General features: G+C 38.0%; 1 protein-coding gene across 9 annotated transcripts in view; it reads left to right on the top strand.

Moving 5' to 3' along the window:
- Positions 1-4,751: 4,751 nt before the first annotated feature.
- LOC144527342 (RNA-binding protein Musashi homolog 2) overlaps positions 4,752-16,240 on the top strand; it is a 246,984-nt gene continuing 235,495 nt past the window's right edge. For 4 of the 9 annotated variants that reach the window (XR_013502816.1, XR_013502817.1, XM_078265280.1 and 1 more), the window contains exons 1-4: positions 4,752-4,976; positions 5,306-5,346; positions 5,640-5,721; positions 6,272-6,356. Coding sequence is in view for 7 of the 9 variants with exons in the window: in XM_078265280.1 (XP_078121406.1) it covers positions 4,915-4,976; positions 5,306-5,346; positions 5,640-5,721; positions 6,272-6,356 (270 nt within the window). In the remaining 2 variants the exon portion in view is untranslated. The remainder of the gene's footprint in view (positions 4,977-5,305; positions 5,347-5,639; positions 5,722-6,271; positions 6,357-16,240) is intronic. The other 5 variants (XM_078265284.1, XM_078265283.1, XM_078265277.1 and 2 more) reach the window with 2 other exon arrangements.

Below are 16,240 nucleotides of genomic sequence, written 5' to 3'. Positions count from 1 at the left end.
ATGCATGAATATGTCTTAACACCGTTATACAGAGGAACTCTTAAGCGTTCTGTAAATTTGCATGATAAGCCATAGTGCATGGTGCACAGCTGTCCTGAAAAAGATTACAATTAAATGGGCTTTAATGCACTTTGACAGTGGACAGAAAGTAGATTTGGGAAGATCAAAATGAAGCTCACTTTAGAAACAATGTTCAATTTAAAATGTTCAACCAATCCAAAAAAAACAAAAGATTGATATAACTTACACGATACCTACATATACAACTTCCTGTCTTGACAAAGCTCTCCAAAAGGCCAACATGCACATCTTTCTCCCCGCTGCTGACTGTACAGGTGATAGGATGGCTCCTCGCCGTGCTTTAATGCCACTTGTCATCATCTGTAACACACAGCTCTCTCTGGAGTCGTACAAAACTGCAGCCAGAACATTCCAGGGAGCAGCAGGGGTATGAGCTTATCTCCCAGCCCAGTGGAGCAAGTAAATGATGTCGTCATCATCCACTTGTGTTGGAGCCCGATTGGTCTAAAGAGCCCCACATGCAAATGGTCTTTTAATACTGAGGTCCAAAATGCAGATCAACTTGCTCGATCTATATTGTTAAAACAGAAATGTATGTAGTTAGAGTATATCTGTAAAACTGCTGTGTTCTGATCTGTGATTCTCTGGAGTACGGCAAGCTATTTTGTGGTACCTTTAGGTGCTTTTGTGCGCTTGGTACAAGGGAATACTGCATATTGCGAGGAAAATTTGCAGGCTTTGAGGAGCCTTATATTCAAATGTCAATATTAAAATTTCATTTTGTTAATAATGCGGATGTCATAAAATCACAGTGGCCCATCTACCTGGAATGCTAGTGCGTAGCCTCTGGCACCGCTTAATTAACTCATCTACGTAGTTACAGAGGGCTTAATGGAAGAGAGAAATCACTCATCACCAGAACATGCTTCCTACTGATCTGACTTCAAACAGTGTCTCTATGTGGCAACAATTGTTCACAGTCCCAGTGATCCTCCCATACAAGTGACAAGTCTGCAACATTTTTACACACCACCCTTCAGAAACATACAAATCCATGATGAGAACAGAAATTGTATTTATTAAATCCATCAGTTTACTATTAAATATGGCTGGAATAGACTTTTATAAGATGCTAAATTATTCCAGGGAAGATGAAAGAGCAGGTAGGCTGCAGTTTGGTGGGTGGCTAATTCCTGAAATAGGACTGTCAATTATGCATGTTTCAGTCTGGCTCTCTCCTTGCAGTCTGAGAGGTGCTTTAGCTCAGCAAAGAAGGAGCAGAAAGCAGAGGACACTAGAGGGAGACAATTTGTTCACATCTGCAGCCTTCTCCACAGATTTCCCCGGGATTCTGAATTCCACTGTAATAGGCCCTCCTGGGAAAAGCAGAGATCACTCAATCCACAGTGATCAATATGAAATCATTCACAAAATCCGGAGGATCACATTAACAGCATCTCAGGAGTGTTTGAATAATATCTCGAACAAATTGATGCTAGTGATTTAGTTTGAGCTATTTTTCAGTGTTGGATTAATATAATATTGGATTCTTTCACATGTCAGTGCATGCTTAAAACACATGGTGAGCCTCTGTGAGAGTTATGCAAATTATGTATAAAGAATTTAAATCCCTGTAGACTTTGAGTTTCACCTTAGAGCACGTCTGTATATTCATCACCCATATTTCTGTCTCCAGACATTTAAAGGTTAAAATATATTTTGTCATTCATGCACAGATTATATGAAGGAATCTGGGTGGAGAAGAGGGTTTATGCATGATCCAAAAACAATTTCTCCAAGGTCAAGTGAGGATTCTGAGGGTGTAAAATGATTACTGCAACAGGAAACAGGATGCTTCTTCTCAAAACAGCATCTCATAACACTGTCAGTGAGTCTGTTGCTTCTCTCACTTTCTTTTTCTCCTCAGCTCTTTCACACACTATCAATTTTATTTCTCTCTCGATCCCCAAATCCTCCAGTTTTCATGCAAAGGCTCGGTTAGTTACAAGCTTTTTTTTTGCATGCTGAGTTTCCTCTCTATTGAGAAGCGGTTCATCTTTCAGCGCTGAATAAAAGCTACAGTTGCAACAATATAATGTCAGAAATCTTTGCATTTTCCTTGATTCTAAAGTGAATGGTGAATTATGATTCAGCCCAGATGAGTTCAAAGCACGCAGGATATAATAAGGTGTCTATTTCTTGAAATTCCTCATCCCCTCATTTATCAGAACAGCTTCAACAGCTGTCACCTTTATACATGCTTCCAAGCCATGATGATGTTACTGTGTGATCGGTATCAGTTTCAAGGGAATTTGTTCGTACATAGAAAAATATAACCCCTCTCTCTTTCCTCCTCACTCGATACTAAACGCTCAGCTGCTCTGAAAGCATTGCTGTCACAGCGCCTAAACTTGCTTAAAGAAGGATAAACATTTTAGGCACTTTCATCAGGCAGTGGTGGCTGCTCAGATTAAAGGAGAACACTTCTCTATTTAAAAATCTATACATTTTTCAACTTCAATCAGTGTCTAAAAGAGCTGAAGAAACACTGAACTAGAAATTTACTAGAGATTTTGCTGAAGTACGATATGCTAGTTGACTGTAGTACCAATCTTAGATTTTAAATAGAATAGGTTTGCTTTTGCATCAGTTTTGGGTTCAAACCTTGTTCACAATCCTTGAACAGATATTGGGAAATGTCACACCTGATGTATCTTTTCTTTCATGTTTGACTTTGCGCTCTTCATGGTATAACAACAGTAAAAAGCTGGGCCATGATAACAATGTTCAAAAAGCAAAATAATGAACAACCAGCTGTGAAACCTGGGTCTCCGGTGTTTTTATTTGAGCATAAAACAAGTTGCTATTCATGTGTTAAATCCACTGTGATTTTTGCACACCTTGTGATCGCTTTAAAAACTGTAAAACTGTACCACCAAATGGCATGGGACAGAACAATAGTGCATAGTAGGAAGAATAAGTAATAGTGTTTCACACAAGGTGGCATATTTCCATTTTCTTTGACACTCCTGTGCTACAAGGAATTGCCACCATTTGCCTTTAAACCTTTGTGTCAGAGATACAGACAGCTGCAATGTGGAGTGTTCTCTAACTAATGACAGAGTTTTAGCTGTTGAACTGTCAAAAGTCTTGTTATTTGGTTTATCTAAGCCATTGTTTCAAAAACATGCTGCCTGGCTAGATAAGAAACTCCCTCTGGTAGTGCCCTCAACAGTACACACAGGCGGGCCTATTCAAGAAACTTCACTGAATGGGAATAATGAAATAGGATCACTAGTCACGTTTCACCCAGAGCTTGGACTGTTTTGTTGTAATTATTCTCATGCTAAGATGAATGAAAACTGTGTTTATATAGAATATATTGTCTGAGTTCTGTGAGCAGTAATGTGGCATAGATACAAACAAACGTATAATACATAATTTAAAACATCATTTGACTTGATTTTCTTTTTTAGATTCTATTGATTGCCTACTGTGCAAATAATGTGTATCAAAAACAGATTTTCCCACCACAAATGTCATGCATGTTCATTTTATTTCTTATCTTTCTTCTTCTTTGGGGTCATGCGGGGGCAGAGGCAGTTTATCTCCACATACATTGTGCAGGGAGCAGGGCTGGCAGCTCATTACAGGCCATCTACATGGAAACATTCATAATTACTCCACTGCATGTATGGATACCATACTTTATTGATCCCCATAGGATAAGTCTGTGTTGGCTTCTATAATGAATGTAACAGTTAAAGGTCAGACCTCAGGGTCAGCTGCAAAGATTCAGTGTCATGCTCAGGGACCTTTTCTACAGGATCTGAACTGGCTTAAACACAGATTTTATGGCTCATGAGACTGTATCAGCCCACCTTTTAATACATTTCAAAATCTGATCTTCTGCATTTTCTAAGCTGTATCTTAAATATAAATTGTAACATGTTTTAATTGAATATAAACATAAATACAGACTTGCTCTGTTGGTGTTATAGCATACATGTATTTGTCATGTTTAAAACTGGAAGTACCATTAAATGTGCACCTACTGTAGTAAGAATTTAAATGCACTAACCAAAAATCACCTCTTATTGGAAAATCACTTTGCCATAATATTGTTTGCCACCATTAAAAAAATGATACAGTATTTCTGGGGATGAAACATTCAATAATTGTTGTTATTCAATTATTGTTCATTGTCCTTCTCCATTTTTAAATTACAGATGCCAGTTGACTGGTGCTGCACAATATCTATTTTACATTTTGCCTCCCATTGCATGCATCTTTTAGCTGAATTAAACTCTGCTTATTTCTTGATAAAAACACTTGTGAGCCATAACAATCAGGATCATTCAAATATTAATATGCTAATAGGAATTGCCCCATTTTTATTTGCTTCTTTTTGAGGGACTATATTGCATGGCGGAAGAATAATAAGTTATTGTAATATTTCACGCTGCTGCTTTGTAAAGGTTTACTTGTCAGCTGAATACTAATATGTAAACATTGCTAATTAAGAAGAACATTTCTTAGACAAAGATTTTTTTTTTATTGTATGTGTCCACTGATTTAGAAGAGCAATAAGCCACTTTCACCTCTAGTGGCTTAGTGCTTAATTAAATGACAAATCGGAGGATTGGTTTGCAGATTGCCTGAATTGACGTCAATTGGATTGGTTAGGTGACAGAGGCAGGCTCCGCCCCCTGTGGGCCAAGGTAGAGCATGCTGAGAGAGGGAGGAGGGAGCAGGGGGCTGAGCTGATCCCACGTGTGACGCTTTCATTCCCGGCTCAGTAATATTCTCATAGCGGGGCTTTGCATATCTCCTGCCGTATCTGTGTGTGTCTGTCACTGTTACTGTAGTCCCAGCCTATAGTTTGAAATAGATATGGAAGGAGACGGGAGTCAAGCCACATCCGGAAGCCTAAATGATTCACAACATGACCCGGGGTAAGAATCTTTCTAAATTTAATCCAAAGGTACGTTTTTTTCCATGTTACAACATCTTAAAGAGGACTTCGACTGCCGTGCTGGATTCGTCCCCACAGTAACGTTACGCACTTAAACCGTGCACGGGTCTGTTTCCACATTCAGTTAAAAGACCTCAGCTTTGTAGCAAGAGTGGCCTCCCCCTTTTATGTAGATAGACTATAATTACTAAGCGCGAATGTGTTTTCCTAGTCTTCCTTTATCCTTTAAGGTCGCTTTTAGAAGTAGTTAGTCGTCAAAATGGCCGAACTGACATCTGGACTCACTTCTGTTGTGTTTTCCCCTTACAGTAAAATGTTTATCGGTGGCCTCAGCTGGCAAACCTCACCAGGTGAGACTGTTATTCTCTTTTACACCGTATCCTGTATTTCTTGTTGTTTTGTCGCTGTGACTGAGTGCTCGGTGTAGCTACTGGCGGTGTATGTGCGAATGTGCACTGTGCAGTACTGTACTGTATGGGATATCTCACTAGTGTGTGTGCGCACGATGTTATTTTTGATCTCCGTCCATCTGAAGTCCTCTATTCGACCCCTATGCGCATCGCGGGGTGTTTTTGAAATACAGTGACAACAGCATGCCCATATGTTTCTGTCAAATGACCCGACATCTTTTCTCTATTCACAGACAGCCTTAGAGACTATTTTAGTAAATTCGGAGAAATAAGAGAATGTATGGTGATGAGAGACCCCACGACAAAACGCTCAAGGTAAATATAGGGCTTTTCTACTTTTCCTTTCCAGTGCATGTAACGATATCGCTTACTTTGTCCGTGTTTAGTGTTAATCCAGCGTGTATGTGTGTGTTTCTGTGTCCACGCGCGCATGTGTTCGTGTGTGTCCCTGTGTGCGCGCGCCTGCGTGTGGTTTCACAGCAAGCCAGATAAGCTTAAATGCTCACTGCTGTAAAGCTGCAGCCGAATGCAATTTGACATTGACTTTGTGACTGCACCACAATGTTGGTGTAGTGTCGTCTCATATTGTAACATACCAAATAATGATCAGCAGTGTCCCCAGTTTGTGATTCAAATCTGCTACAGGACGTCCATAATGTGGATTCTAAATACATTTACACAGAAATATTGTAATAATACTAAGGTCATAGGAATATTATGCCTACTGTTATGCAATTTATTGTGGCAAGGCACAATATTTATTTATTTATTTTAGCATTTTTTATTTGCAAGAACCAACGTTTTGCAATTTTGTATGTATGCATTTTAACATTGTCATTTTTGTCTTTGTGTGTTTGTTTTGCAGAGGATTTGGGTTTGTTACGTTTACAGATGCTGCCAGTGTAGATAAAGTCTTAGCTCAACAACACCACGAATTAGACTCAAAGACGGTGAGTTAATTTTATCTACACTTATATAAGTGTTAATTTCTTGTGTGTTTGCTGTTCTGCCAATGGAGACCCCCTGTCATAACTGTCTGACTTTTAACTGCCTAAAGGCCTTGTGGGTAAACACCTCGTAGGTTGACAGGCTGTGTGGATCAAGGTCATGTATAAAGGCTAAATGCATGATGGTCCCTTCAACACTAAGCTTAGCAATACAACACAACTGCAGGGTGAATATTATTATTATTATATGTGTTCACTTTCACTTCTCTCGATGAATGGGGCTGACACACCCCCTTCTTCGCTGCAGCCACATGTGCAGTGTACACATATCTCATGTTCTACTGAAGGGCGTCTCAGGCCTGCTGCCTCGCTACTGTTTGACCTAGCAGATATTGCATTGTATCACGCCTCATATGTGCTGATACTGTAAGTGTGAAAAACTAGGTTTGAAACACTTCCACCCCAAAAGAAAAGATTGCCCTGATGTCAAAAACAGAGTTTTGTATTTGTAAGTAAACTAAAGGATGAATGAACTTAAACAACAACTAGTTGTTTACTTTAATGTGAAATAATTGGATTATGTAAATGTAGCAGTGTAGCAGCAAACCATGACCTTTTTATAAATGTATGTTTAGTTTAGAAAGAAATGTCTGAATTCACTTGTATAAATAAGGCAAATGATCCACAGACATGCATATCATTCATGAAAAACTTTGAACTATTGTGGATTCTTCTTGCCCTTTGAAATGTGTCAGTAGATGAATAATTAAAGATGCTAGTCATTTTTGAGAGATGTGTGTCTGTAGTGATGGATTAGACAGGGTTCAGCTGAAATTGTGTTTGTCTGGGATTTCTGCTCAGTAGGTGGTAATATCCACATATGCCAGCATAGTTTTGGAAATGGAATAGTGCATGTTGAGGAAACATACTGTGTGTGTGTGTGCTACCTCGGCTAAAGGCAACTCTAAATGGAGGAATATTTTTAAGGATTTTGAAACACAAATAGATTGTACTTAAGGGTACTCTGAAATGGATAAGAATATGTTAAAAGTAAATTTAGGATTTATTGTCTATATCATATTCTTGAGCTCAAGTGTATTCAGCACAGATCCGAAAACCTTGCTTTTTGTTGGACAGTGGACCTTACTTTGTTTTCCCTTCAGTTATTTCAACTGCATAGTTCCTAGTAATGTGACTGATCTTTTTTTTTTATTACGGGGCTTTGAGGTTTTTGGACAGTTTTCAGAACAGCTCAGTGATGGAGGCGTTACTTCTCCAAATGAGCTTAGGGATTTACTTTTTCTACTGGTCTAAACACAGTTAAAATACATTATGGGGCAAAAGATGGTGGATATACCCCCCCCAACCTATTAGATCCTTATTTTTATGTTATTTCAAGTCTGAGGTGGGTGAGTGTCAGTCACTCAAACTTTGTGCTTTAGTGTTCCTATGTGTTAGGGGCATAAGGCTGATAAGGACATACAGTGGTCCCTCTGTTGTGAATCAGTGACTAATGAGAGAAGACAAGGTTCTTGGCAGTGAAAAGACCAATAAGTATGATGATGGTGTCGCAAAAATGTATAAAGAGTGGAGTACGTAGAAGTATGTTAAGGAGCTGCTTGGAAGGGTAATGATATAAACATACTTTAATGCAGAATCTAGAGCAGTTTGATAACTTCAAGCTTGACATTTTGAATGATCAACTTTGACAGCTTGACAGTATAAGTGTGTGTGTATATATATATATATATATATATATATAATATATAATTTTTTTTTCTTCACGTTATGAGCATGAGTTCATCAAGTTAGATCCAATGAATATTTTAATAAAACATGCTCATAACATTGTGAAAATAAATTTATCTGTCTGTCTGTCTACCACAGAACAGTCTCAAACCACCGCTACTTCTGTTGCTACTGACTTATTGATTGCAATGTAGTTTTTTTTTTTTTCACCCATAAGAAAAAGGTCTTTCATACTTTTCTCTCACATTAAAGTTACTAAACTTTCGTCTGGCAGCTTCTACATATTGTCATTACCAAAATGTAGAATATTGTTGGTTTATTTTCTTATGTATTATGCTGGAGTTAAAACATATATATATATTAATATGCTCTCTGAAGCATATTAAGTGGTATGCAAATTCTGTAATGTAAAATCACAACTTCTGTACAGAAACAATTGTATTATATTACATTTATTGAAGGCTATAGGTCATATTTGGATAACTGTGTCATACTTGTCCGATCTGACAGTGCCTCACCTTGAAAGCTGAACGGTGACATTTTAAGGTTTGACATCCAATCATCATTTTCTCTGAATTGTGGCGTTGGTACACAGGCACAGCAAAGTTCTCTTAACTTGTTGCACATCTGTCCTTACATAATTGGCTCGGGGCTTGATGTGAAACCTTTACTTTTTTTATTATATATATATATATATATATATATATATATATATATATATATATATATATATATATATATATATATATATTAGGGCTGTCAATCGATTAAAAAATGTAATCTAATTAATTACATACTCTGTGATTAATTAATCGAAATTAATCGCATACATAATTAACGGTGCCTGAACTGATACTTTTTAAGAAAGTAAAAAAAGATAAGGAAAAAAAAGGGTATTAAACAACAGTCGGTGACATTAAAGAACGGCTTGTTTATTGCTAAGGCCATATGGTCAAAATTAAATGATTTAATAATAATGTATAACAATAACTCATTTCAGTAGTAAATTGCTGTTGAACCATCAGATGGGAAAAGGACATTTACAATAACTTCAAATGCAGCATGAGGCTGTAGTTTACCAGTTTCATTGAACGCACCGTCTGTGTTGTTTCTCCGACGGCAGCTACAGATTGTTACATCCCAGTGTTGAATCCTCTACAGTAAAACACAGTCAAACTTTACACCGTTTAGCGTTAGCTGTCAGCATTGTAACTGTGGTTAATCCAGCTACTAGCTAACGGTAGGCTAACGTTAGCTGCTGTGGAGTATAGTGTTAACTAGCGTCACGTGCAGCGGTGTTTGTGTTTCAGAGCATCAGAGAGAAGCGCAGACATATCAGTGGCACCAGATTTCGGTAGCCAGGGTTGGCAGGAAGAAGATTTTTACAAGAAAATGTTCTAATTAATGATCCAGGCAGAACATTCTCGTCTCCCTCCTACATTTTACAGTCCAATGGTGGCTAGAACGGTTCCGGGTTAAACATCAATATGGAATGGATTAATCTGCGTTATTTTTTTGATGTTCGTTATTTTGACAGCCCTAATAAATATATATATATATATATATATAGATATGTATATAGATATGTGTATATATGTATGTGTGTGTGTATGTATGTATGTGTGTGTGTGTGTGTGTGTGTGTGTGTGTGTAGTATATATATATATATATATATATATATATATATATATATATTATTTCCTAAACTGTATGTATAATTACCTCATTCATGTAGTGTCTTTCCTAAAAAATGTATATGTTGTGGAAGTGGATTTTCATTCCAAATTTGTTCAGGTATTTGTGGGGGAGCTTTTTTGCCTTTTATTAGATAGCATACAGTTGAAAGCTGACAGGAAATGAAGGGAGAAAGAGGCCTGGCCAGACTCGATCAGGGGAAGTTGTGATTATATGGTCAGCATCATAAAACCATTAGGCCACCTCAAAAAATAGTTTGTAATGACTAGTAACATAATCATATTGGACGTTTACATAGTTTATATTTAAAAAGATATGGAGCCAAATGAGATTTGCATTCCTGTCTAATGTTAATTAAACAATTAGTTTTGTGTATGATTTATTGTCTTTGTTTCCATGGCCATGTATTTCGTACCCCCCAAACCTGAAATATATTGATGATACTAATAGTCCTGTAATAAAAGGGATAACTAATGGCTTCATCATAATAAAGAACAAAGTGAAGCTTTGTGTTTTTTTTTTTTTTTTTTGCTTGACATTTTTGTAATCGGATGAGTGTTTGACAGTATAATTGACATACCAAAGATCCTGACTCAAATACTTGCAGAAATTGATATTTCCGAGCTGCTAATGTGCTGTTGTTTATCCGTCGGCGTGCAATAGGAGATTACAAACCTAAGGCAGCTGTCAGCTGTGTTGTTTTCCTCACTATTAGTCATTGGGCTATATCTGCTGTGCTGTTGTATATCTTAACACTCACTATCAAGATTGCATTGCATTAGGGTCTATCATATCGCTTTACAAAGTTGCTCAGCACGAAAGAAAAGAACGAACCGGTCCAGCAAATGTGGATGGTTCTCGATGTGTTTGCAGATGTTGGTTTGATACAAGCCTCCTACTATTGCAGTGCTTGAATGAATCCTTACCAATGTTTTTGTCCTTACTCACCTTAAAGGGAGTGAGTGGCTTGAGGTGCTGGTCATTTTATTTGTACAGGGAAAGTGGAAATCACACCGAATTTAATTGAAATTTTTTTTTTTGCTTGTTTATCTCATTTTATTTTACAGATATAGTTGGATATGTGAATTTAACTGACACACACACAGAGTATAGTAATTATTACTAAGTAGTATTAGTTAAAAAGCAAACACAAAAGAGGAAGTTCTTGCTTTGATTACACTGAGACATCACAAATGATTTCAGTATGGAACATTATTTTAGCATAACATTTCTAATTAATGTAACATCCACAAAAAATGCCAGGATGTGCAACGACAGGAACACCATCACAGTCTTCCTCTTCTTTTTTGGTAATGTTTTTTTTTCTTTCTTTTTTTTTGTTGGTACCGTGTCCTCTGCCTTTTGTCCGGTTATGAAAACACTTGAATATGAATAATACACATGGTGAAGCACAGCCTGGGGCTTCAAAACACATGCTTGTAATTCAGAACATATTTACCATTTTTCATGATGCTTTGTTCAGTTTAGAAATATGCAACTCATAGCATCTGTTCCTAAGGATGTTTCGCGGCAGGCCGGTATGAACATGGGAGGTCATAGTACATGATTTCGCATTTGAGAAGTAACAGTTGAGAGCTTAACAAGACCGTAGATTGATTCCAGGTTGGCATCTTTTTAATTGTTTTATGTAGAGCAGTTATAAAGAATTTAATAAAAGGTGTTAAAATATTTACCAGGGACCTAACGTTTGAATGTAAAATACGAATGTGTCATGACTGTTAAGCCATTCATCTCAGTTTAAACAGCATGGATATGGTCTTAATTTCTTGCAACCTGTAAAACCCACAAACTTCTGTTTTCTTGTAAGATAAACATATTCTATGTGGCCCTGGGTAATTCCAGCTTTTATTGAATGACCAAGGGTCACATTTTACTCGCAGTTCCGATGTTTTAAGTGAGGCAGGAAGCGACGCAAGAGGAAAGGAGGAGAAAAAATATGGATGAGCAGCTGTTCTAGGCAGATCTAAATCGGTTTCATCAGAGTATGGGAGTAAAGTCAAATCAGTGAGCTAAACTCTGACTTGCTCTTGTTTAAGTATAGCAGGTGCTCTGTCTTCTGCAGTTAATTATAGCTGAAGGCGTTATTAGTGCATGCTGTATCTTGCCAGTACATACAGAACATCAGATGTTCGTCATGGCAGTAATGTCATTTCTTGTGTCATACCAGTGAATCTGCATCATACTCCTAATGGTTTTGCATATTTTCTTTAGAAAATGAAAAGATGTCCAATTTCCTTGTTGAGCGTGAGGTTTGGTAAAATTCCCATTATTGATTTGACGAGCATAACAAACTGCGTTTCTGAGGTGGTGTTCCACCGCAAAAAATCTGTAAAGATTGACAGCACAGATATGAAACATTTATGTTTTAATTTCTTGTCTGCTCCGCTGGTATCACACAGACACACCTGTGGACCTGCTCACACACTTAGGTTGGCGAAAGCTGCAAGCTTTGATAAGCCTTTTCCTTTTAGCTTAAACACCACACCAACATGCTAGTGTAGATATGTCTTAAGAGAGAGGAAGAGAATTTACCCAGGAGCCGCATTAATATATGAAATCCTTTTTTATAAGATGTGAACTTAAGATATAGGCTGTTTCTCTGCCCTGATCTCCCACAGTCGCATGCAGAAGCGGCCCACAGAGACCCTTTAGTAAAAGGCTGCGGAAGATAAAAGATGGAGAGGCGGGGTTGGGGGGGGGGGATTCCTCTTGGTCTGTTCTCATTTATTATGTTGACATATCTGGTTGTATGATGTCTTGAGGAAATCTACTTTTGTTCTGTGTGTAAGATCATGTTTCATCATATAGGAAAGGTGCACTGAGACTATTAATCTGGAAAAAAAGGTCTTGTTAGGGTGATGTAAAGAGGCCATAGGGTGAGAAATGCTTACCAACACACTGGAGAGGCCAATGTGAGTGAGGAAAAAGCTCTTGACATAGACTGCAGCTACTTCACTAGAAGTGCATCTTTAGCATGTCACTAGCCATGCTCTTGTGCTCCGCATGAACTGAACAGTGTACACTTGCCTAGATGCTATCTGAGATACCCGCATTGCAAAAGGCACACATACCGTAATTGCAGAGCCCTTTGAAAATGACATCACATTAGACGCTGCCAGTCAATTGTACATAACAGGTACTGCTGCCATTAGATGGTAATTTAATCACAGGAAAAAAGAAACTCCATACAACCTACAGTACAGACATTTGTAGATAACAGATGCCTTTTAATTATCATACCCTTATTACCGTTAAAAAGATGAATAATTGTTCTCTCACAAGCAGGGGCGGACTGGGACAAAAATTCAGCCCTGGCACTGTAGCCACACCAGCCCACGTCACCACGCCCATGCAACCCCACCCACGGATACGTGCATTCACTAATTACATTTGTGTACAGATGGTGAAATAATATAAGCAGTAGGGTTGCACGATATTGACAAAATGTGATATTGCGATATCGATTATGAATATTGCGATATCAATATTAATTTTGATTTTTTTTTTAAACAAATGTAAAATTACAAAGGTTACGGGAAAACGCATCAAAATAGATTCATAACAAATTAAACAAGTTTTCTTACCACACAAGGTTTATTTCAACTGACGGTCATATTGGACTGGTACAACATGAATAAATAAATAAGGACCATGTCTACAGAACAGGACATGTTCTACTGGTTGTACAGTATAAAATATATATAAAGAGAACAGGACACGACTTTTCTTTCGCTTCTCTGATTCGTTCCGTTTTGTTGTCTCTATCTATTTCTTCACTTACACTGTTACTCTGTCTAAATATGCACACACGTGGTACGCTCCATAGGGTTTGTCATGTAGTGGACCCTTGCGCTGACGTGCACTATTTGCAAGTCGCACGGTAACTGGCCAATTAAATGATGATCATTATAGCGTTTCAAGCGGGCTCTAAATCAAACACAACTAAGCCACACAGCCAACGGACGGGAAGCATCGCTCCACAAAATATTGCATACTAATTGCGACACTTTCGATATATTGATATTGAGTCGATATATCTTGCACCCCTAATAAGCAGTACCTTATGTAACAGATTTTTAAACATTTAATGTAAGTAACTGGCAGACAATGCTTACTATTTTTTAAAGAGCACACGTTTATAACAAATTTACACATACTGTCTGTCCGTTTATATGCTGTTACCGTCATTCTCTACAGTATGTTGTTTGTTGTCACTGTCTGTCTGTTCGATTGTCCGTGTTTCTCTCCGTTGACACTGTACATATTGTCCGTCTGGTTCTCCATCTTTTCATCTGTTTTAACACTCTAACTCTGCAATTTTAATATGTTTTTATGGCTGTCTGTGATTATACTTCAGGGGGGGGTCTGGTCTCCCCCAGGAAATTTTGAGGATAAAAGACTTCAATTCCTGCATTCTGATACATTTTTGGGCACCAATTTATGTTAAGAATGTCTATTTGTGGCAAGGAAATCACAAAATTCTGGTGGCAGGTAACAATACAAAATACAATGGAATATTATTATATTCAGTAGTCCAGCAAGGGGGCTTTCACATCCGGGACATGGGCCGGATACGACAACCCTTGACCCCAAAGTCCAGTTGTTTAATTAGCATGAACAGGGATTTATGGTCACTTTTTTTCCCCAAGGAGCATGTTTTGCTCCCAAGTTGAAAAATATAGGATTGACTTACATAGGCTACTGCTAAATTGTACAATAACACAATCATGTTATGGATACAAAATGTTGTGAAGTGTAATGAACAGAGCGACGCTGCTTGTTCAGGGTTTTCATGTGTACTCCTATTCTAGGCCTACACTTCGCATCAGGTGTTAAAACCAACTGTACCAAAACACCGAATTAGACTAGGCTACTATTTAACGCCACAACGAGACGTTTTTAACCGGTAATGAAACTGTCTCAATTTAATACTGATGCCGTCAGACGGCCGCGCGAAGCTCTGCGCCCGTCAGCAGCAGCGGCTTCTCGCTGCTGCAGCCGGTCCCCCAGAGCAGCATGATCACCGGGAGAGTCTGGTACCGTCTGAACCCTGCAAACGGAGATCCCGTTTGAAGGTGATGTATTTGATTTTGACTTGAATTTGAGTAACTTCTGATTGGGTCAGTCGGCCCATCACGGCACCAGGCTGGCCGTTGCCGACTGGCCAAATGCTTAATATTTATTATTATTATTATTATTATTATTAGGCTATTATTGTAACCATAGTGAAATTGTGCAAGCGATAAAAACCCGTCCTCTGCGCTGTCGGCCTGTAAAGACAATTTATTTGTATATTAAAAAAAAATCTGACCGGCCCACATAAAAAAAAAAAATGGTCCGGCCCCCCATTTGCCAGAGTTGCCAGATGGCCAATCCGCCCCTGCTCACAAGGAACACACTAAGTGCATTTACATTCACACTAGTAGCCAGGTTTCTCAAGTCCAATGTAAAAATCCTATCCCAAATAAGATCACAACCAGGATAAGACTCAAAACTGGGTTATTCACACCCCTGTATACAGGATGCTAACAATATCCAGGCTTCCGATCACCTGTGTGCAGTTGTGTCTTGATTTCTTATCATCTTCCTAGCATCATCCATGATGTTCTGTACCAACAAAAAATGTTGTCCTGGAAAAGGTGTTAACATGCCACAGTATCCTGGTTTCTATTGGACTACTCCAGGTAGCATACCTAACCAGGTCATTTGTCACACGTGTGAATTGGGTCTGGCCCAAGTTTTTAAAGTATGATTTTGTTGTGGCTCATACATAAAAGTATAGTCGTAGTTTAACTCATTACTGGCTGTTTCAATGATGCATGTTTATTACAATTTGCATTTGAACACATAATACTTGGGCCGCAATTAACAATTATTTTCATCGTTTGATGAATTTGCCGATTCTTCTACTTTGAATTATGAAATAATAATAAAAAAAAAATTTAAATGCCCAGCGCAATTTCCTAAAGTCCAAGATGAAGTCGTCAAATGTCTTGGCTTGTCTGACCTATGGTCCACAATCCAAAATATTAAATTATCTGTAATGTCAAAACAAGGAAAAGCTGCCCATTTTCACATTTGAGAAGCTTAACAAGAGAATGTTTGTACCCAAACGAACATTCAATTGTCAAAATAGTTGCTGATTGATTTACTGTCAATCGATTGATCAACTAATCTTTGCAGTTTTACATTATACCATCAATTAAAGTCATTCTATAAATCACAATATGGTATTTTGGCCATATCTTCTAACCCTGCCTGTCTTTGGACCATTCAGGTGGGTTCTGTTTGTATTGCTTCTACTTTGCAACATGTACAAAACCCCCTGCTTTTAAGAAAGACGACAGCAAAGGACAATATGTTATACATCAGTCAAGTCAATCCATGTGAAGTTCATTACTAGAAGAAGAAGATAAAGTCCA

This window comes from Sander vitreus, chromosome 13 (assembly GCF_031162955.1).
Source record: "Sander vitreus isolate 19-12246 chromosome 13, sanVit1, whole genome shotgun sequence".
NCBI classification, from domain to species: domain Eukaryota; kingdom Metazoa; phylum Chordata; class Actinopteri; order Perciformes; family Percidae; genus Sander; species Sander vitreus.
The sequence above is the reverse complement of the archived record's forward strand: the minus strand, read 5'-3'. Positions and strand labels throughout refer to the sequence as shown.